The 20,531-nt window shown below is 39.6% G+C and overlaps 3 protein-coding genes across 3 annotated transcripts; 2 read left to right on the plus strand and 1 right to left on the minus strand.

Annotated features, from left to right (window-relative positions):
- The first annotated feature begins 2,353 nt into the window (after window positions 1–2,353).
- LOC128449362 (serum paraoxonase/arylesterase 2) lies at window positions 2,354–6,075 on the plus strand. The gene is made up of 9 exons (XM_053432478.1): window positions 2,354–2,521; window positions 2,619–2,689; window positions 2,773–2,828; window positions 3,620–3,782; window positions 4,249–4,375; window positions 4,535–4,738; window positions 4,821–4,902; window positions 5,373–5,501; window positions 5,678–6,075. The coding sequence occupies exons 1-9, from the start codon at window positions 2,445–2,447 to the stop codon at window positions 5,837–5,839; spliced, it is 1,071 nt and encodes a 356-aa protein (XP_053288453.1). The 5' UTR covers window positions 2,354–2,444; the 3' UTR covers window positions 5,840–6,075.
- A 3,324-nt stretch (window positions 6,076–9,399) lies between these two features.
- Window positions 9,400–13,393, plus strand: LOC128448901 (serum paraoxonase/arylesterase 2). The gene is made up of 9 exons (XM_053431761.1): window positions 9,400–9,675; window positions 9,773–9,843; window positions 9,928–9,983; window positions 10,759–10,921; window positions 11,329–11,455; window positions 11,619–11,819; window positions 11,910–11,991; window positions 12,661–12,789; window positions 12,971–13,393. The coding sequence occupies exons 1-9, from the start codon at window positions 9,599–9,601 to the stop codon at window positions 13,130–13,132; spliced, it is 1,068 nt and encodes a 355-aa protein (XP_053287736.1). The 5' UTR covers window positions 9,400–9,598; the 3' UTR covers window positions 13,133–13,393.
- Window positions 12,851–18,910, minus strand: kcnk5b (potassium channel, subfamily K, member 5b). Its single transcript, XM_053431760.1, has 5 exons — window positions 18,612–18,910; window positions 17,890–18,001; window positions 16,490–16,656; window positions 16,232–16,400; window positions 12,851–16,113 (listed from the first exon to the last, which is right to left on the minus strand). Exons 1-5 carry the CDS (start codon window positions 18,795–18,797, stop codon window positions 15,425–15,427), a joined length of 1,323 nt encoding a protein of 440 aa, XP_053287735.1. The 5' UTR covers window positions 18,798–18,910; the 3' UTR covers window positions 12,851–15,424.
- Between the last annotated feature and the right edge of the window lie 1,621 nt (window positions 18,911–20,531).

Raw genomic sequence — 20,531 nt, forward strand, 5'->3', positions numbered from 1 at the left:
CCACCATTTGTACTTATGTGTGTGGGAGAACATGTCGATGCAAATGCATAAATCCTGCATAAATATATTTTCAGGAAATTCCTAAATATGCACAGTTCAGGATTGTTTGAAAAAAAGTGAAGCTCAAAATGGTTGTTGCACATGTAAACCTTGGACCCCTTCAGGCTCCCAATTAGTTATTGTGAAATGAAAGGTCAAAATGTCCAAAGTCAATTATGGTCCAACGATTCAGAGCATCTTTCTGATTCATAAATATCCATCTAGAACAAACTAAATCCATTACATGTTCAGACAATTCAATATAAAACTTGCCCTAATCCCTTGAAATCATGCTACATTCACAGGATACCAGAAGTCAAACACCATATAGTTTCTAGTCTAGTGGCTCTGTTATAATGAAAGTGATGTATCATTAATCAAGAAAAACTTTTACTGTACTATTTCTCACTGTTAAATCTGCAATACTATTACTGCACTCTGCTGTACCACTGTAGTATGTTAGCACTGTTTATTGTCTCGATTTGAATTCCGCCTATATATATATATATAAATGTCTTAGTATTTTTTTTGCTCTCATTTTCACTGTGTTTTCTCACTCAAAGCTTTTACTGTTAATTGTCTATATTGTGTCAAAATTATTTAGTTGTCTTAATTCAATTGTGTTGCCAATTAGGCATCTGCTCCACACAAAATTCCATTGCACATGCACAGTGACATTGAAGGTCCTTTGAGTCTTGAATCCCAAATGAGGAGCTACACACTCAGCTATGAGATGAGATAAAATAAGATTTATATTAATCCTGAAGGATTTGCTTGAGCCAAGATTACATGATCGCAATATGTAATTTAGCACAGTAAACGAAACAATAGCATGTTATGTCTACGAAATATGAGTGAAAATATAAACTAGAAGGTTTTGCATGAATTTTCAGAATTATATTAAATTAAATGTTCTCTAACAATAGGTTTTTAAAGCACGTTAAATCATCCAGTATCTAAAAACCAAAAATATAAAAGTAACCTTTAAGTAAGGCTGTCAAATATATGTAGTAAAGTAGAAAATACAATGGTTTTCTCTGAAATGTGTATCAAAAGCAGCATAGAATGACACAGAGACACACACACACACACAGACACACACACACACACACACACACACACACAATAATTTGTCCATCTTCTTGTGCTTAGGTTATAGATAATCCAATCCTTAATGATAATATAGGAATGGCCTAGTGGGTAGATTGGTCGTTCTCCAACAAGAAGGTTGGCTGTGCCATGTAGACAGACATTAAATCACAGACATTAAATCACGATGTTTTAATAAAAAATAAAAAATTTAATTAAATTTAATTAAATTAATCCTGCGCAGTCCACTTCTTCCAAATATAACTATAGGAATTTGAGGATGTTAATTCACTCAAAAAGCCAATTAATTTGCATGAAAAAAAATTATAATAACTTGGGGCCATTTGGTTTGCAAACAGTAGTCACACATAACCCATATACATCATAACATTACATTAAAAGAGTGGTAAACATCCATTAGTCCTTTGTTAAAACACAACAATATATTAAAATGTGTGTGTGCCATACACCAGGCCTACAGCTGGTTTATTTTTAAACTGAAACCTTTACGTTTTATGGCACTTTTTCCAGAGTTCAATGTGAACACGTTCCAGGGGTCTCAGGGGCACTGCTAAGCCTTTTTTTGCACGCCCTTTGAAAATTCCTCCAGAATACGTACATTTTCACCACTTAAATGTTCTGCAAATTTTGATAAGAATTTGGGCATGTTAAAGCCCTCAAAAATCCAATTCATTTGCCGGAAAAATAATAATAATAATCCTTAAAATTTCACTGTCTGTCACTGCCTGTCAGTGCTCGGGCCCTAAAAATAAAAAGTATAAAGTGTACAATAGGGGGAATAAAAATATAAAGTGTTGTAGCGTAATGCTGACTGTGCCTAGAAAGCAACAGAAGTGACAATAAAATCAAAGTTACATTATAAACTCATACTAAACATAAGTGGTTATGATAATGGGAATAGGTGATGTGTAGTAATTCCCACCCCTGCAGCGAACCTCCACAAGGTAAACTACTGCTTTCAAGCCACGTTGTTCTGCCCCAAATGCCATGACTGCATACCACAGCCTTTTCCTCTCATTCATACATCCTTAGCATCCTCCCGGAATACTGTTAATTGGGTGTTGGACCAGAGTATAAGGTCTGGTTGGAGGGATAGAGTGAGTAGGGTTGCCAGGTTGGGATTGAGATTTGCGTGGAGGTGAGATTCAGATTGCCTTGAGGAGAAATTAAATGTAGGTTCTCAGATGTCCGACTGTCATGAAGGCAGCATTAGTTGCGCTTGTCCCTCCTCAGCCGCTGTAGTTTAATCTGGTGTTTCTGATCCACTGTCAATTGGAATTGTTTATATTTTGAAAATGGGAAAGCTCGTGTGCGCCTCGCTTGTAATAGCGGCCATCGCGGCGCTGTTGGGAGAGAGGATCGTCAACCTGAGGTAGAGTACAAAGAAAAGACAAGTGTGTGTGGTGACGAAGTTTGCTTCCTGTGGAGATAAAGTTGAGTTCATGCAGCTTGTGTTGAACCCTCTGCAGGAAAAGGGCCCTCGCCTCCAGAGAGCTGCTGCAGAATCACCTGCCCAACTGTGTGGCGTTAAAAAACCTGGGTGAGTAGAGAGAATAATAACAAAATAAAGCCAAACAAACAAATGTAAACTCAAAGTTAACAGCTGGACTGCGCTGCTTTCAGATTCTGGCTCGGAAGACATCACGATCCTGGGAGACGGACTCGCCTTTATCAGCACTGTGAGTGTTTGAGTTGCTGAGCAGCCAAGTTGATCTGAGGTTGAACAAACAGTCACTGAAGGAATTAAAGTCCTGCGGATAAAACACGTGACCAAACTTTTTTTTTTTTTATGATTAAAACTATAAGAAAACTAACCATGTTCACAATAATCTTGTGATATGCTGAATCCTTGTTTTTTTTTAAAACATCTTGATCCCATATCAAACTATATTCACTTTCCATAAAGGTCCATTTGTTCATGTGCTTGGCTCTTTTAGTCAACTTAACCTGTATTCATGACTTAAAGTGCAGAAAAAACATGCAGCTACTTATTCAGAGGCTTATTGCTCATAGCTTTCATTGTTCCTGGTTTAGCTTGGTCCAGTTCTACATTCTTTTTATATCTTGTACCTCTTTTAATCTATTTTATCTGCTCTTGTTAACCTCTTCTATGTTCTGATTGGGCCTCTGTGTTGCGTTCAAAGACCCTGTACAGCACCTTGAATCTACCTCTGTGTATGGACTGTGCTTTATAAATAGCACTGCCTTCCCTAATTTCATTTTAGCATGTTTTATTGTTTTGTGTACATCTATATGCTTTTCTGTATTTCATTATTTAACTTTTTTCATTATTTCGTCTTTTGTTGAGAATGTTGAGCAGCCTTGTACATATGAAAGATGCTCTATAGACTATTATTGGCATAAATCTGGTGGTTGGTCTCCAATCAGTGGTGATTCTAATTTTGCTGTGCAGAATTTATTTTCATTACTTTGACATCTGTGTAATTTTATGTATTTCCAATATCTCCAGGGTCTGAAGAATCCTGGACGACCAGCCTCAGAGGGGCCAGGAAAGATCTTCTCCCTCGACCTACAAGACCCTCGGATGAAACCGGTGGAGCTGCGCATGCCAAGAAACTTTGACCTGGACTCATTCAACCCTCATGGCATCAGTGCATACACCGATCCCACAGGTAAAAGTCACACCCGGTTAATGTTACTCACCGTTCTGTCCCAAAAGTTAAAAACCTAAGTCTAGTGGCTTTGTGCTTGTCTTTCAAGTTGATCCAGAAATCAAGACATTGCTGTTTTACTTATTTCCATTAATCTACAAAATTGATTTAATTTTCAGTTTCTGTGACTGGCTATAATCTGACTTGTAAAAGGGAAGTTTATCTTTCGTGTTTGGTGGATATGAGCCTGTGTGTGCCTGTGTGGAGTATGTGGACAAACCTGTTATAATTGCTCCTGTGGATCCTACTGTAATGGCTGAGATTGTTAGACTGGGGTTTGTTTGTATTGTACGCAATCAGTACATTTGCATTATGTTAATACTAAGCAAACTCACAAGTGTTTATGTGTACAAAGAATGCATGGGCCGGTTTTGTCTCCAGTGATCTGTTGTTGTTTTTTTACCATGCTTTCCTTGTTTCTCCTCAGATGACACAATTTACCTGTTTGTTGTCAATCATCCACAACACAAAAGCCAAGTCGAGGTCTTCCAATTTGTTGAGGACAACAACCTCCTTATGCACGTGAAAACTATAAAACACGAACAGCTCTACAGGTACGGTACAGTGACAACTACTGTCTGACTTACTGAGTCGTGAGCTTTAGTGCATCTGATATCTCTTGTCATAGCTAAGCTTAACAAAATATTTTCAGATTGTACTCGACAAATATTGTGTCATTTAAATAATGTTCAAATGCTGTTTTTTCTTTCCAGTGTGAACGACATCGTTGCAGTGGGCGTGGACAGCTTCTATGCAACAAATGATCACTATTTCTCCCATGACATCTTGAAAAGTTATGTGGAGCCTGTTCTGGGACTGTCTTGGTCTAATGTTGTGTACTACAGTCCCACGGATGTGAAGGTCGTCTCTGACGGTTACTACTTTGCAAACGGAATCAACATCTCACCAGACAAAGGGTAGGAATGATCCTCAGATGTTGATAATTCATACTTCACATGTTAGATTGCTCCATTGTTGTATTCTTTTTCTTATTTACAGACATATATATGTGGCAGATCTGTTTGGGCACAATGTGCATGTGTTGGAGCGTCAAGAAGACAATTCACTGGTCTCTCTGAAGGTAAATATTTCAGACTAAAAGTAATATATTTAATTCAATCAGTGGGCTTCATCAGTATTATTATTCATAAATGTGGCTCTTCTTGTCCTTCTGTTTGTTGATTTGTTGATTTTTTTGTAAGCAAGGTTACACAAAAGTAATGGACAGATTTCAATGAAACTTTGTGGAAGAAGCTGTTAACTTTTGAGGCAATTTCAGGACATTATTTTCACTTTGTGAGAGAGGCCTTTATTTTGACATTTTAATTAATTTCCCAAGGAATAATTGATGCACCTTGATGAAAAAATCTGGCATATCTGGTGCGCTCTACTACTATTCTAGTTGTTCATAATTGTAACTTAGATGAAGCTCTTACCATGTTTGGAGACAATTTACACATAAATGTCGGTAATTTCAAGTACAAAATCCTGTCCAGGTAGAATTGTCATTAATGGTTTATGGTAAATATCTCCTTCTGGTCCTGTCACCAGTCTGTGGCTCTGGGTTCTCTCTGTGACAACATTGAAGTCGACCTAGAAACAGGCGACCTGTGGTTAGGCTGTCACCCTAATGGATGGACATTTTTTTTGTTTGACCCCAACGACCCACCTGGATCCGAGGTTTGTCCTTTTACTTTTATCAGTTTTCAACTTGTGAGATGACCAACATTGTAAAACCAGATATGTTTGTGTTTAATTTCTTAACTTTTATTCTCGTTACTTAAACAGATGACCAATCGTTTTACATGAATTCATTTGTTATAATTCTTTCTCCTGTGTGATTATGTTTTGTGCAGGTCATCCGCGTCCAGAAGATTCACTCGGACCAGCCGGTGGTGACTCAGGTGTATGAAGACGATGGTGGTGTGCTCATGGGTTCGTCTGTAGCAGCAGCATATGGGGGAAAGTTGCTCATTGGCACTGTGTTCCACAAAGCCCTGGTCTGTGATCTGGAGTAGGCAATGACTCACCTCTTTGCAAGGCGCGGACAATGGTGATTGGAATTATGATTAACATAAATCACAGCACTCGTATGTGGAAAATGCAGTTGTTGTTTTTTTCGTGGAAGGAAAATGGATGCATTTCGTGGATACATCAGCATTTTTTGCAAATGGTTGTAGACACTGAACTGACCAACTACTTGAACCGCTATGAAATAAGTCCTTATATTTTCAATAAAAATATGTAAAAAGTTTATATTGCTGCTTTGCCGTTTATCATGAAAATAATTTTTTACTGGATACTTTTTACTGAACATCACAGTACTTTAAGTCAGTACTTTAAGTCAGTACTTTGTCTGTCCTTAAGAATGCAAAGCTGCAAAACTGCATGAATCTATAAATTAGTTTTTCCTTTATGAATCAGCTACATTATGATCAGTCATGAGTCATACATCTTACATTAGTTGTAATCAACTGACTAAACTTGTAGCAGATAGAAGAAAACTAAAAAGACAGAATGGGCCTTTAGGCCTCAACAGGAAAAGAAGGGGCGAGGGAGATAATAAAGGTGACACGCCTGTGAGGAAAAAAAGGAGATGGAAAACTCAAACAAAGGCAGCATGGAGTTGAAACAGGTCAAGGAGCGTGACTGTAGGAAGGAGAGCTAAACAACAGATAAACTAGTTTAAAGAAAGTTGACCAAGAACTAAATGGAGTTATTGCACCAACGTCCTGGACCATGAGGAACAGAAGCTAATCCCTGGAGCCGGAAGTGGATTTTAAAACCATCTAACCTGCTCGGATCGGCACGCGCTTCCCTCAGTCCTGGATGGAATAAACCAGAGAAGTCTCACTTTTGACACTCTCCTGGATTCACCGAGTTCTCCTGGCTCTGTAAAATTCACCCCTCATCTTCCCTCTACCTGGAGATAAAGGCCCTCCAAATCCAAGAACAAACATTTCCCTTACTGCACCTTTTCATTGGACCCTAACTCCCCTCTCCAACAAAACCCCACACCCACACACACACACACACACATACACACACAAACTAACACTTGAACATGAACTCTTAATGGAAGTTTCTTTCACATGTTTTTTGAAGGAACCGTTGATTGTTCTTATTTTGAAATGAATTTGATTGCGGTCAAAAGAGTTATTTTTCTGTTTATCCATCGTACCTATTTGATTTGATGTTAACTTGAGTGAATAATTTTAATTGAAGATATTTTGATTAACCGAATTTATGGCTTGTGATATATTTTCCTTTGATGTCTTGTGTAGTTAGGTAAATGAGCTACGAGGGTTACCTCTCGTACCGGGAGATATTATACATTTTGACAGGTGAAGAATCCCTGGCTGGAGCGCAACTCTTTTATTTTTTCAATTCAGAAAACCTACGCTACAAACTGAACGAAGCACACAAAACAAACTCTGGAGCATTTTATTTAAAGTGGCTCGACTCTTGTCAACACATGAATTTGGTTTACGAGTTGCTCAAATCCACTTGTGTTCGCAGATCCCATCGTTAAAGATCAGGGAAGGGGGGCCACTCCAGGAGGGATGGATGCAAGCTCCACACCAGTCAGCTCTTCAAGTATGATGGCCGGTGAGTAATCCTCTCTGGAATGAATTGTCCTTAGGAGCAGGAATATTCAAGAGATGTTTTTGTCATGTGTAATTGCAATTCAAAATAGATTGTGAATGGCTGCAAATCTATCTGTGAATCAAGATTGTGATGACATGTAAAATACAAGCACTTCAAAATGATTAACACACCTCCCGTCTCTCCTAGGCATCACCTCAATGTCCTCCTCACAGCCACTGGCTAACATTGCTGGATCACCTGTCATCTCTGCCCCCAACACTCTGGCCAAACAAGTCCCCGCAGCCACAGGGGCCCAACCCTGAAGCTCCACAGGGCAAACTACTGCTTTCAAGCCACGTTGTTCTGCCTCAAATGCCATGACTGCATACCACAGCCTTTTCCTCTCATTCATACATCATTAGCACCCTCCCAGGGTACTGTTGGGTGTTGGACCAGAGTACCAGGTCTGCTTTGAGGGATAGGGTGACTAGAGTTGCCAGGTTGGTATTGAGATGTGCGTGCAGGTGAGAGTCATTCACAGACTGACTCAAAAGCAGCCAAATTCCGCGGTAACTCCATGGACCAGGCAACTAGTGATGGGAAGTTCGGATCTTTTTACTGTGTCGGTTCTTTGAATCTCGTTCACTAGAATGAACGAATCTCTTTTTGAGTCATTCGTTCGTTTCAACGGGGGGGGCAAACGATCCAAAGACTCGTACCCGGCAGATGAACGAGTCGTTCAACTCCCGACGTGCTTCGTTCATCTGCCCACAGAGTCTTCGGCCAACGTGTCAGCCACACAGAGCGAGCTCATTTCGCCGGTGACCGCGATGCGGGCAGCGGACGGGAAAATCGCTCCTCGGAAAAGCAAGCCGAGCTCCGGGGCGGCGGGGCTCCAGAGCCCCCCGGTCACCTACATGCACATCTGCGAGACGGAGGTGTTAAGCTGTTCCTGCTGCGGCCCGGCGCCTCCATACCGCTGCACGTCCGCCCGGACATGAACGGGGATCTACGGAGCTGCTGATCCGCACGCTGCCAGCACATCCAGCTGGCCCGCCGCATCCGCGGACACAGAGCTTAAACTGCTGCTGATACACTGACTATAACAACGCCGCATTCCTACACTTATAAAATGTAATTCAATGTGGAATAATCCAAGTATTCAGAATACGTTAGGCACACACTTTTTAAAAAGTGCATGCCTTGTGTTTATACTTACAATGACTTTGATTAAATTACTTAAATGCACACCGATTTGTTATTCTTGTTTCTGTAATGAGCAGTTAAATAAAAATGTGGGAAAGAATATTGTACAGTATCTAATATTGTGTTGGTCATATTTAAATCATTCATTACGTTTTTTTTGGGGGGGAAAGAGGATAAAATAAAAGAATCGCATATTAAATCTTAATCGCAATATTTGGGGGGGGGGGGGGAATCGCAATTAGATTATTTCCCCATATCGTTCAGCCCTATTCAAAAGTCATAATGACTGGTTTTGTTATTTTCCCTTTACATTTACACTTACAGTTTAGTGCAGTGTAATTATTTCCCGTGATAATTAAATGCCAGTGTGACTATAAATGACAATTTAAAACCATACAAACTGTCATGTTTTACTTTATATAATAGAGGAGGTTTTCTTAAAAAAAATATGATCTGCCACACAAAAGCTGTCAGTCATGGCTGCTTTTTAACAGCGGTCCCGCGATAGGGAATGAGGTAACTGTTTCCTCTTCTGAGCCTATGGAGGTCACGTGGAAAATGATCCAAAGACTCGTACCCGGCAGATGAACGAATCGTTCACCTCACGACCGTGTCTTCAGATCAGTGACTCGTTCTTCTGCCAACAGAGTCTTCGGATCAGTGATTCGTTCATCTGCCGGATACGAGTCTTTGGATCATTTTCCACGTGACCTGCTGCAGCCTATGCAAAAGTCCCGATGCGCGGCCACGAGAAAATGAACGAATCACTCTTTGAGAGGACTCGTTACTCCTGAGTCCTTGTAACGATTCGTTCAAAACGAACGACACAACACTACAGGCAACCCTGAGAAGAAATTGAAGTAAGGTTCTCAGATTTCCAACGTCATGAAGGCAGCATTAACTGCGCGTGTCCCTCCTCAGCCGCTTTAGTTTAGTCTGGTGTTTTCGATCCACTGTCAATTTGAGTTGTTCATAATTTGAAAATGGGAAAGCTCGTGTGCGCCTCGCTTGTAATAGCGGCCATCGCGGCGCTGTTGGGAGAGAGGATCGTCAACCTGAGGTAAAGTACAAAGAAAAGACAAGTGTGTGTGGTGACGAAGTTTGCTTCCTGTGGAGATAAAGTTGAGTTCATGCAGCTTGTGTTGAACCCTCTGCAGGAAAAGGGCCCTCGCCTCCAGAGAGCTGCTGCAGAATCACCTGCCCAACTGTGTGGCGTTAAAAAACCTGGGTGAGTAGAGAGAATAATAACAAAATAAAAGCCAAACAAACAAATGTAAACTCAAAGTTAACAGCTGGACTGCGCTGCTTTCAGATTCTGGCTCGGAAGACATCACGATTCTGGGAGACGGACTCGCCTTTATAAGCACTGTGAGTGTTTGAGTTGCTGAGCAGCCAAGTTGATCTGAGGTTGAACAAACAGTCACTGAAGGAATTAAAGTCCTGCGGATAAAACACGTGACCAAACTTTTTTTTTATGAGTAAAACTATAAGAAAACTAACCGTGTTCACAATAATCTTGTGATATGCTGAATCCTTGTTTGGACACGTTCTTGATCCCATATCAAACACTATTCACTTTCAATAAAGGTCCATTTGCTCATGTGCTTGGCTCTTTTAGTCAACTTAACCTGTATTCATGACTAAAGTGCAGAAAAAACATGCAGCTACTTATTCAGAGGCTTATTGCTCGTAGCATTCATTGTTCCTGGTTTAGCTTGGTCCAGTTCTACATTCTTTTTATATCTTGTACCTCTTTTAATCTCTTTTATTCTGCTCTTGTTAACCTCTTCTATGTTCTGATTGGGCCTCTGTGTTGCGTTCAAAGACCCTGTACAGCGCCTTGAATCTACCTCTGTGTATGAACTGTGCTTTATAAATAACACCGCCTTCCCTAATCGCATCTTAGCATGTTTTATGTACCTCTATATTCTGTATTTCATGATTTAACTTTTTTTATTAATTTCCTCTTACTTTTGTAAAGAATGTTGAGCAGCCTTGGACGTATTAAGGACGTTCTATAAATTATTATTATCATAAATCTGGGGGTTGGTCTCCAATCAGTGATGATTCTAGTTTTGCTGTGCAGAATTTATTTTCATTAGTTTGACATCTGTTTAATTTTATGTATTTCCAATATGTCCAGGGTCTGAAGTTTCCTGGACTACCAGCCTCAGAGGGGCCAGGAAAGATCTTCTCCCTCGACCTACAAGACCCTCGGATGAAACCGGTGGAGCTGCGCATGCCAAGAAACTTTGACCTGGACTCATTCAACCCTCATGGCATCAGTGCATACACCGATCCCACAGGTAAAAGTCACACCTGGTTACTACTACACCATTCTGTCTCAAAAGTTAAAAACCTAAGTCTAGTGGCTTTGTGCTTGTCTTTCAAGTTGATCCAGAAATCAATACATTTCTGTTTTACTTATTTCCATTAATCTAACAGAGAAATTGATTTAATTTTCAGTTTCTGTGACTAGCTATAATTGTAAAAGGTAAGTTTATATTTCGTGTTTGGTGGATATGAGCCTGTGTGTGCCTGTGTGGAGTATGTGGACAAACCTGTTATAATAGCTCCTGTGGACCCTACATTTGCATTATGTTAATACTAAACAAACTCACAAGTGTTGATGTGTACAAAGAATGCATAGGCCGGTTTTGTCTCCAGTGATCTGTTGTTGTTTTTTTACCATGCTTTCCTTGTTTCTCCTCAGATGACACAATTTACCTGTTTGTTGTCAATCATCCACAACACAAAAGCCAAGTCGAGGTCTTCCAATTTGTTGAGGACAACAACCTCCTTATGCACGTGAAAACTATAAAACACGAACTTCTCTACAGGTACAGTACAGTGACAACTACTGTTTGACTTACTGAGTCCTGAGCTTTAGTGCATCTGATATCTCTCGTCATAACAAAGGTTAACAAAAAACTTTCATATTGTACTCGACAAAATAAACATTGTGTCATTTAAATAATGTTCAAATTCAGTTTTTCTTTCCAGTGTGAATGACATCGTTGCAGTGGGCGTGGACAGCTTCTATGCAACAAATGATCACTATTTCTCCCATGAGATCCTGAAAACTGTGGAGCCTGTTCTGGGACTGTCTTGGTCTAATGTTGTGTACTACAGTCCCACGGATGTGAAGGTCGTCTCTGAAGGTTACTACTTTGCAAACGGAATCAACATCTCACCAGACAAAGGGTAGGAATGATCCTCAGGGTCACACATGTTGATAATTCGTGCGAAGCATGTGGATTGCTTCATTGTTGTATTCTTTTTTTTTATTTACAGACACATATATGTGGCAGATGTGTTTGACCACAATGTGCATGTGTTGGAGCGAAAAGAAAACAATTCACTGGTCTCTCTGAAGGTAAATATTTCAGACTTGAAGTAATATTTGTCATTCAAAAGTAATGGAGAGATTTCAATGAAACTTTGCGGAAGAAGCCATCAACTTTTGGGTCAAATTCAGGACGTTATTTTCCCTTTCATTAACTTTACGAGAAACGCCATTATTTTTACATTTTCATTAATTTCCCAGCGAACAGTTTATACACCTAGAGAAAAAAATCTAGATATTTATTTGTTTATTAATTAATGGTTCAGTGTATAAGATTTATGTGAAGGGGATCTAATGGCAGAAATTACTACGGAGGCCGCCATGTTTTTTACAGTAGCCCAGACCGGACAAACGAAAAATCTTTTACGTTTTTTGACAACTGAAGGCTCTCACAGGTTCCTATCATGTTTGGAAGGGGAGGGTGAGGTGAGGGGTCTTCAGCTGCGACATTGAACTTCAACACTAGATATCACTTAATTCTACACACTAAACCTTTTAATGTAAGGGTTTTTGGGCTTCGGCAGAGCTGTGCGCTCTACTACTATTCTAGTTGTTCATTATTGTAACTAAGATGAAGGTCTTATCATGTTTCGAGACAATTTACACATAAATGCCGGTAATTTCAAGTACAAAATCCTGTCGTGGTAGAATTGTCATTAATGGTTTATGGTAAATATCTCCTTCTGGTCCTGTCACCAGTCCGTGGCTCTGGGTTCTCTCTGTGACAACATTGAAGTCGACCTCGAAACAGGCGACCTGTGGTTAGGCTGTCATCCTAATGGATGGAAACTTTTCATGTTGGACCCCAACGACCCACCTGGATCAGAGGTTTGTCCTTTCACTTTTATCAGTTTTCAACTTGTGAGATGATCAACATTGCAAAACAAAATATGTTTTTATGCGTTTAATTTCTGCACCCTAATTCTCGTTACTTAAACAGATGACAAATCGTTTTACATGTATTCCTCTTGTTATAATTCTTTCTCCTGTGTGATGATGTTTTGTGCAGGTCATCCGCGTCCAGAAGATTCACTCGGACCAGCCTGTGGTGACTCAGGTGTATGAAGACGATGGTCGTGTGCTTATTGGTTCGTCTGTAGCAGCAGCATATGGGGGAAAGTTGCTCATTGGCACTGTGTACCATAAAGCCTTGGTCTGTGATCTGGAGTAGGCAATGACTCACCTCTTTGCAAGGCGCGGACATTGGTGATTTGAATGATGATTAACATAAATCACAGCACTCGTATGTGGAAAATGCTATTTTTTTCTTATTCTCTTGGGAGGAAAATTAATGCATTTTGTTTTCCTGACTTCTTCATGGTCGTGGGCATTTCAGCATTTTTTGCAAATGGTTGTAGATACTGAACTGACCAACTACTTGAACCGCTGTGAAATAAATCCTCATATTTTCAATAAAAATACGTAAAAAGTTTATATTGCTGCTTTGCCGTTAATCATGCAAAATTCCGGGAATATTCAAAGCTGGAAACTTTCCATGGGAATATACGGGAATAAACTGGAAATTGTGTGGGTAGTTAGTACTAACTGTATTTACCTTGTCATATACAGACATAAATATAAACATTTTGTTTTGTCAAAGGCTGATTTGAGCCCTGAGGAAACTTTGGGCACTTGACTATATGCTTCTGGATCTGTGTCATTCTTAACATGGGTCTTTGCATCGTATTTGCAAATGTACACAGCCTTTCCTTCTACATTGGCTGGTGTGAAATGTCTCCACATGGCAATGTTCTGTAGAATAAGATGAGCAAAAAAGCTTGTAAAAAAACACTAATGCAATGCCAGAGATATAAATAGTTAGCCAAACAATTGGAATCGTCTTTAAAAATATTTGACAATTGATGGATAAATGAATAGAAATAGGCTAAATGAACAGATGAACAATCCTCAATCAGCATGCTTGTATATTTTCCCCAGTAATATCATCGAAACTTACTTGACTAGTCCTGCACACTACAGCAGGCCTCGATAGCCCTGCTGTAGTGTGGAGGATGCTGGGAATTATCTGGGCATGTGATGGAGAAATGCACAGTGCAGGGTTGAAATTCAACATGCGTGTGTTGCATTCCATACATCTTTAAAATAGAGTTTTGAATGATGTTTTTAGTGCTCAGCGTTTAATTTGTGTAATTTTTTTTTTTCAAAATTCCCAAAATTCCCGAGCTGAATATTCACATGAAAATTTACTGGAAATTTGCCACCCCTTTGCAACCCTAATTTTCAATAAAAAATTAAAAAAGTTCATATTGCTGCTTTGTCATTTATCATGAAAATAATATTTTACTGGATACTTTTTACTGAACATCACGGAACTTTAAGTCAGTAGTTTGTGTGTCCTAAAGAATGCTAAGCTGCAAGAATCTATAAATTAGTTTTTCCTTTATGAATCATCTACATTATGATCAGTCATGAGTCATACATTAGTTGTAATCACATGACTAAACTGAACGAAGCACACAAAGCATTCTCTGGTGGAGATGCAACCCCGAGGAGAGATGGGCCTCGGCTCATTCAACCCTTGACATGACGAAATGTTTACACAGATGTAACGGAAGACTACAAATTTTGAGCATCTCAACTATGGAACAAGGAAGAAAGGGTCTGTGCACAAAATAATCCCTCAATAATAGAATTAAAAATGAATCAAATAGTGAAAATCTGAAAAATTACGCAATACACCTCATGTTTCCGAATTAATTAATTAATTTAAATTCAGTTAAATGGATAGTCTCTTATTGTAATTTACACTCATTTTGTGTCGGTGTCTGTAAAGGACTGTACTGTAATGTTTCTAGTCTGTAGCTTTACCTGTAGACGTTAAGACAGGTGACATGTGGCTGCTCTGTCATCCAAACGGCACAAAGCTGTCAAAGCACAACCCTGAAGATCGACCTGGCTCTGAGGTTACATTTCTTCATTTTAAAAAGATGCAGTGTCTTTATTGTTTGAATTTGCCCAGTAACAACGTTTGTTTTCTACCCCTGATTCAGCCAGTGGTAAATCAGGAAAAGGCTGATAATGACCATGTCTGAATGGACTCCACTGTAGCAGCTTCCTATGAGGGAAAGTTACATATTGTCTCCATAAAGCCCTGTGCTGGGATTTGAAGTGTTCTAGTCACTTTTAGAAATGTTGTATGGAAAGATCTGGATGGATATGGGATCGAAAAATAATAAAAAACAATCTTTATTCAACGTTTGCAAGAAGAAGAGAATTGGGTGGGCGGCTGTGACTGAGGGGTAGAGCGGTCGTCAGACTGTCGGCAGTTTGAGCCTCAGTCTTCCCCATCCCTTTGGATAAAAGCGTCCGCCAAATGGGTTGTGTGTTTCAATAATGGAAGATTTGCATGAAATAATGCTGTTGTGAAGCAGGAGGCTGTTAAACAGTCCACCCTTGAATTGCACGGATGCAGTTTGTCCCCTTGATACAAAACAGTATTGTTTTACCCTTTTTCATCTTTGTCCATGACCGAATCTTCCTGTACTTTGGATATTTGGAACCTGCTCTCCCCTCCACCCGCCTGCTGTACAGTCTGTTCCTCTGCAGTGTCTCTGGCAGGTACAGTGAAGATGATACCATCATTTTCTGGTTCAAGTGCACAACTGTCTTTGTTCTCCGTGCTACCTGCCGTCCTCGCACATTCTGGAGGCTCCCTGTCTCTGTTGCTCTCTTGTGGCGGATGCTCCTCCTCTTGATCCAATTTTGCGGTCATGAACACCTGACTGATGCTGATCATGTGTTTGTGTTTCGGCGAATGATCCAGGGTACGGATGGACAGGATGTCGCTGCAGCTCTTAGAGCGGTTTACTTTCTCTGCAGGGTTTATTTTTTTTGCCGTACTTCCGATATTGTGTATGACGGTGCTGTAGTCCTCCCCGTTTTCAGACATGAAGTTGAAGATGTCGATGACGGACCGCTTTATTTCTGGGTTCTGGTTTTCCCCTTCTGGCTGGAGCTCTTCGTCATCTAAGTGTCGGTACCTGTGTCGTCTTTGCTTGAACTTCTTGTGAGCTTTCACTACCATGTGGACGTTCCAGCTGAAGAACAGCGACAGCCAGGCCAGGCCCATGTAGATCCATATCTCTGCAAATGTTCTGTACAGTCTGGGGTACTCTATGTTTGGATTTACGCCTGAAATGGAAATAGAAGCATGGAATGGCACTGCTTTCATTACAAAGGGAACAAAAGAAGTCCAGATGCACAATGACCTCAGAGAAATTATCTAAATCAAGTCGTAAAAGAAACCTACCTGCCACATAATCTCCAAAACCAACCGTTGTGAGAGTGATGAACGAGAAGTAGATGCCTTCCAGGTAGCTCCATCCTTCCATAGACATGAAAACAAACGGAGGGATAACCAGGTGCACAAACACCCCCCATAACAGGAACAAGGCCGTACAGGTTAACTGGACCCTTTTCTGACACGAGGAAGAAAATATAAATGTTATATTGCAACTTTATTCAGCATTCAGACAAACACTCACTCCACCATTAGGTCATTTCTTACCACTGAGACGCCTCTGCGGATCAGAACCTGGGACAGACGCTTGGCTCTGTCTCCAAAGAATGAACCCAGCTCACTTATCCATACCAGGCATAGGGGGATCCCACACAAACCGTACAGGATGCAGAACACACGACCACCTTCAGTCTTGGGCGCGACATTGCCATAACCTGTGGATGACAAGAGAAAACGTTGAATCACAGCACGGAATATGGACTTTTTTCTTTTTTAAAGGTTATATAAATAGGGTTTCCCCCTGGTTCATAAGAAGTTTTTAAAAATCCATTGATTATATTAAGCCTTATGAAATGCTACTTTAAGGGAATGTTTTGGCCATGCAGTTTTTTCTTAACAGATATTAGCATATTGTAATAAAAATACAAACAAGACCAACATGGAACAGATAACTTATAACCTACAAACTCCTCGGTCAGATTTTAGTGCAGTAAACTCGGCTTGTGGGAAAAGACATGGATATCGTCCTTTTATAACTTTGCAAAATGACTGAGCAAATCAGGGGTCATTCTCTACTGGGCTTTGTTCACCTTATCTTCATTGAAGTGTAAGCAGCTCTCTGATATCCCTTCATATCAGTATTTGATGTAGATGTTTTTACCGACTGCAATCACACTTTATAACGACTCCCTTTTGAGCAGAGAGAGGAGAATCATCTTTTTAGCTGCAATGCAAATATTTTATCCTATTCACTCACCTGGGAGTGCCTGGCACAAATACAACTTCCTTTTTATTCTATCTATTTATTTATCTGGATTTAACATTTTAAGTCTGCACACAGATCGCCGACATATCTGCCTCTGCTTGTGTTCTGTGGGTTATATAATATTCGCGTCTTGTGTTTATGTATTTAATTGATGCTGAAACACTGTAATTTCCCTTCTGTTATGAATAAAATATCCATCTATCTAAATGTCATTGGGATCCTAAAAAAGTCTAATATTGAACCTTTATTTGGAGAAACCCTGTAAGCAAGGATAAGTTAAAAGTTTAAAAAGAAAAATGCTTATTTGGGCAATAACATATTTAGTATACAACCATTGCAAATGCATGATTGTACAAAATTACTATTATTAGTCAATATTATAATAAACAATGTTTCAAGTATTGCTAGTGTTAATTGTTATTATTCATACATACATATTACATTTGTTATCAATATCATCAATCATAGATGTCAGTAAGTTGATATCATTATTCAAGATTATGGTTTTTCTAAAGTTCTAGTAAAATAAGAATAATTGTCAGGCTAATAAAAAATTTAAAATGAGAAATGTTGACATGTGTGAGTTAGATGATTAAAGTAAACATTAGAAATATATTTGATGTGCATTGAATTCATAGTAGCAAGTGCAACTACACTGCATGCCAAGCCTACACATACAAACCTATGGTGGTGACAATGGTGGCAGCGAAAACGACCGAGTTGACCCAGTCCCACGTGTTGCGATGTTTCTCGCCAGTGATGGTCACACCTTGACCTGCAGCCTCCGACACGATCTGTGGTGAATACACAGTAAATCACCCATTTCACACACGACTGTAACGACACTATTCTCTTCCACAGTCCTCTACTACTTGGGCTCAAAGTCATTTCCTGTGCAGCCATTTGCACCTGGACACACCTTGTGCAAACGTTCAAATATCTCTGGAGCAGGGACACATGCGCAATAACGTCCAGTCCTGATTAAACACAACTTTCTGACTCTTCTTTAGAGAAATTCGGGCTGAAACAGAAGACGCTTTCCGAGCTGTGTTGTCACCTGATCCGTCTCAGGCCTGATGCTTGTTTTCTGTTCGTGATCAGGAAAAACAAGTCCTGGTGTGTCCTGACTCGCACACACCTCTCACGTACTCTTGCACAATGTGTGTATCGGCTCAAGTTGACAATGGTCACTGAGCAACAGTCTCATACAGGCTAATATCTGAACTTTGGTTTTACCTGATCCCTTTTAGCTTCTTAGCAGTTTATGGGAGCTCCTCGGTTTGTTGCTCAATCGTGCGTAAAGTTACAAAAAGTAGGTTTACTTTTAACCCTAACCCTAACCCTTCAGGATAAATGGGAACACTGTTCTTATCCGTCGTAAACTGAAAACAGATGGGTTCATACCTCCAAAATCTCATCCAGCGCTTCTTTAGTCAAGCAGGTATACTTCTTCAAAACGTTTTCTTTCTGCAGGATATATCTGTCTCTGGCCGAGATCCAGTTGGGTTCTTCGAGAATCTGGAATATTGCGGCCCCGACCGAGAGGTAAAAAATAATACATGAGGTCAAAAACGGCCCCTTATCGGCCATATTCAAGTCATAACATCAGTGGGGCGACGCGGACCGGCTCCTGTTCGTCCACAGGAGGGCTGGTGCTGCGCGTCCTGCCCGCCCTGCTGCTGCTTCTCTTCCTGGTGAATCACTAAGAGCTGCCTTCAGGCTGCTGCTTTCTGTGGAGACTCACCTCTATTATTCACTTATAGATCCATAACCTTAGAAACTGTAAACTTACGTCACATAATGACGTCAATCCTAAAAGCATCTGGACGATTAAATGTAACTACACATTATTCCATTATCACCCTGTTGATAATTACTAGTGGACAAAATGAAAAAAGGTTCACAATGTTTCATTTTTCATTTACTAAATATTTTGGGTGAGGCAAAATTCAGTGGTGGGGTGATGATAAATAACAATCATAATAATCATTTTTCTTCAATGTCACAAAGTGCTTTAGAATAAATGATTAGAATAAAATATTGGGAGAAAATAGATATATAAACTAAATACATTTCAGTTCAGTGGGGGATCAAAGTCCATAATGTGGGGGCTCTAATAATGAATTAATGAGAATTTATTATTCAACAACAGAAATACACTTTTATAAGTTAAATAGTGGTATAGTATAATTAAATAATACGTTTTCAATTTCCAGTAAAAGTGCTGATTTTATCAAATATTCTTTAAGTATTCAAAATAAAATATTGTGAATAATAGTCCATTGTTAATTTAAATTGGACATTATTTGATTATAGTTATTGATGAGTTTTGTGTTTATTCGTGTGTACATCAATTCTATCTATCTATCTATCTATCTATCTATCTATCTATCTAATACTTTCATCCATCCAAGGCACTCAACAGGGGGCAACAGATACTGTTTGTATTCAAGTGTGTTAACATGTGTCTGCTGGTGATGACGGTTGCTCTTATCTCCGTGCAGAGGGCTGGAGTTCAGTGTGTAGAGTTAACCACACTGGGTGTTCCCTGGCTGTTCTGCGTGATAATAGATGAGAGGTGCTGTCTACGGTGTGACAATTTATGGGCTACTCCATCCGTCCATCCATCCATCTATCCATCCATCTATCTATCCATCCATCCATCCGTCTATCTATCTATCTATCTATCTATCTATCTATCTATCTATCTATCTATCTATCTATCTATCCATCTATCTATCTATCTATCTATCTATCTATCTATCTATCTATCTATCTATCTATCTATCTATCTATCTATCCATCCATTCATCCATACATCTACTCATCTATTAATCCTCCTTTTGTCAGAGATGTTACAGAATTACCTGAGAAGTGTAGGATTCTGAAAGTCAGGATATATAATTGCACACATCACGTTTAAGGTCAGATTCTTCACTTACTGTGACACTGTGAACATTGGTCTCTGTGTTTTACTGTGACAGATGTCCCAGCTGTGACAGATGTTCCAGCTGTGGCAGCTGTGAGACTGAGGTCTACTGCCACCTCTGGGATTTCACTCTTCTTTTTCAAGGGACATCCAGGGTCATCAAATGGAGCTGTTCCATTTTAACAAATACACACTGTGATATTAACCTGAGAGTAGTCAGTAGGTAATGATTCGATCTAGTTTACAAGTTTATTTATCAAGGACAACAACACATGTGACATTCCAGATTCCCCTATATAACTAATTAGCATTTTCTGTTCTTCTTGGGCTGGAAAAAAAAAAAATTTAAACAACAACATAGTAGCGATAGTACAACCATTCACAGCAATTGACTG

Source organism: Pleuronectes platessa, chromosome 10, assembly GCF_947347685.1.
Source record: "Pleuronectes platessa chromosome 10, fPlePla1.1, whole genome shotgun sequence".
Classification (NCBI taxonomy): Eukaryota; Metazoa; Chordata; class Actinopteri; order Pleuronectiformes; family Pleuronectidae; genus Pleuronectes; species Pleuronectes platessa.

Excerpts from the sequence above, each read along its gene's own strand:
- LOC128449362 (XM_053432478.1), top strand. The coding sequence starts at position 2,445 with ATGGGAAAGCTCGTGTGCGCCTCGCTTGTAATAGCGGCCATCGCGGCG. Across the intron at positions 2,522-2,618 it reads GAGAGGATCGTCAACCTGAG|GAAAAGGGCCCTCGCCTCCA; the intron begins GTAGAGTACAAA and ends AACCCTCTGCAG. Across the intron at positions 2,829-3,619 it reads GACTCGCCTTTATCAGCACT|GGTCTGAAGAATCCTGGACG; the intron begins GTGAGTGTTTGA and ends CAATATCTCCAG.
- LOC128448901 (XM_053431761.1), top strand. The coding sequence starts at position 9,599 with ATGGGAAAGCTCGTGTGCGCCTCGCTTGTAATAGCGGCCATCGCGGCG. Across the intron at positions 9,844-9,927 it reads TGTGGCGTTAAAAAACCTGG|ATTCTGGCTCGGAAGACATC; the intron begins GTGAGTAGAGAG and ends CGCTGCTTTCAG. Across the intron at positions 9,984-10,758 it reads GACTCGCCTTTATAAGCACT|GGTCTGAAGTTTCCTGGACT; the intron begins GTGAGTGTTTGA and ends CAATATGTCCAG.
- kcnk5b (XM_053431760.1), bottom strand. The coding sequence starts at position 18,797 with ATGGCCGATAAGGGGCCGTTTTTGACCTCATGTATTATTTTTTACCTC. Across the intron at positions 16,657-17,889 it reads CACCATTGTCACCACCATAG|GTTATGGCAATGTCGCGCCC; the intron begins GTTTGTATGTGT and ends TGTCATCCACAG. Across the intron at positions 16,114-16,231 it reads TTTTGGAGATTATGTGGCAG|GCGTAAATCCAAACATAGAG; the intron begins GTAGGTTTCTTT and ends TTTCCATTTCAG.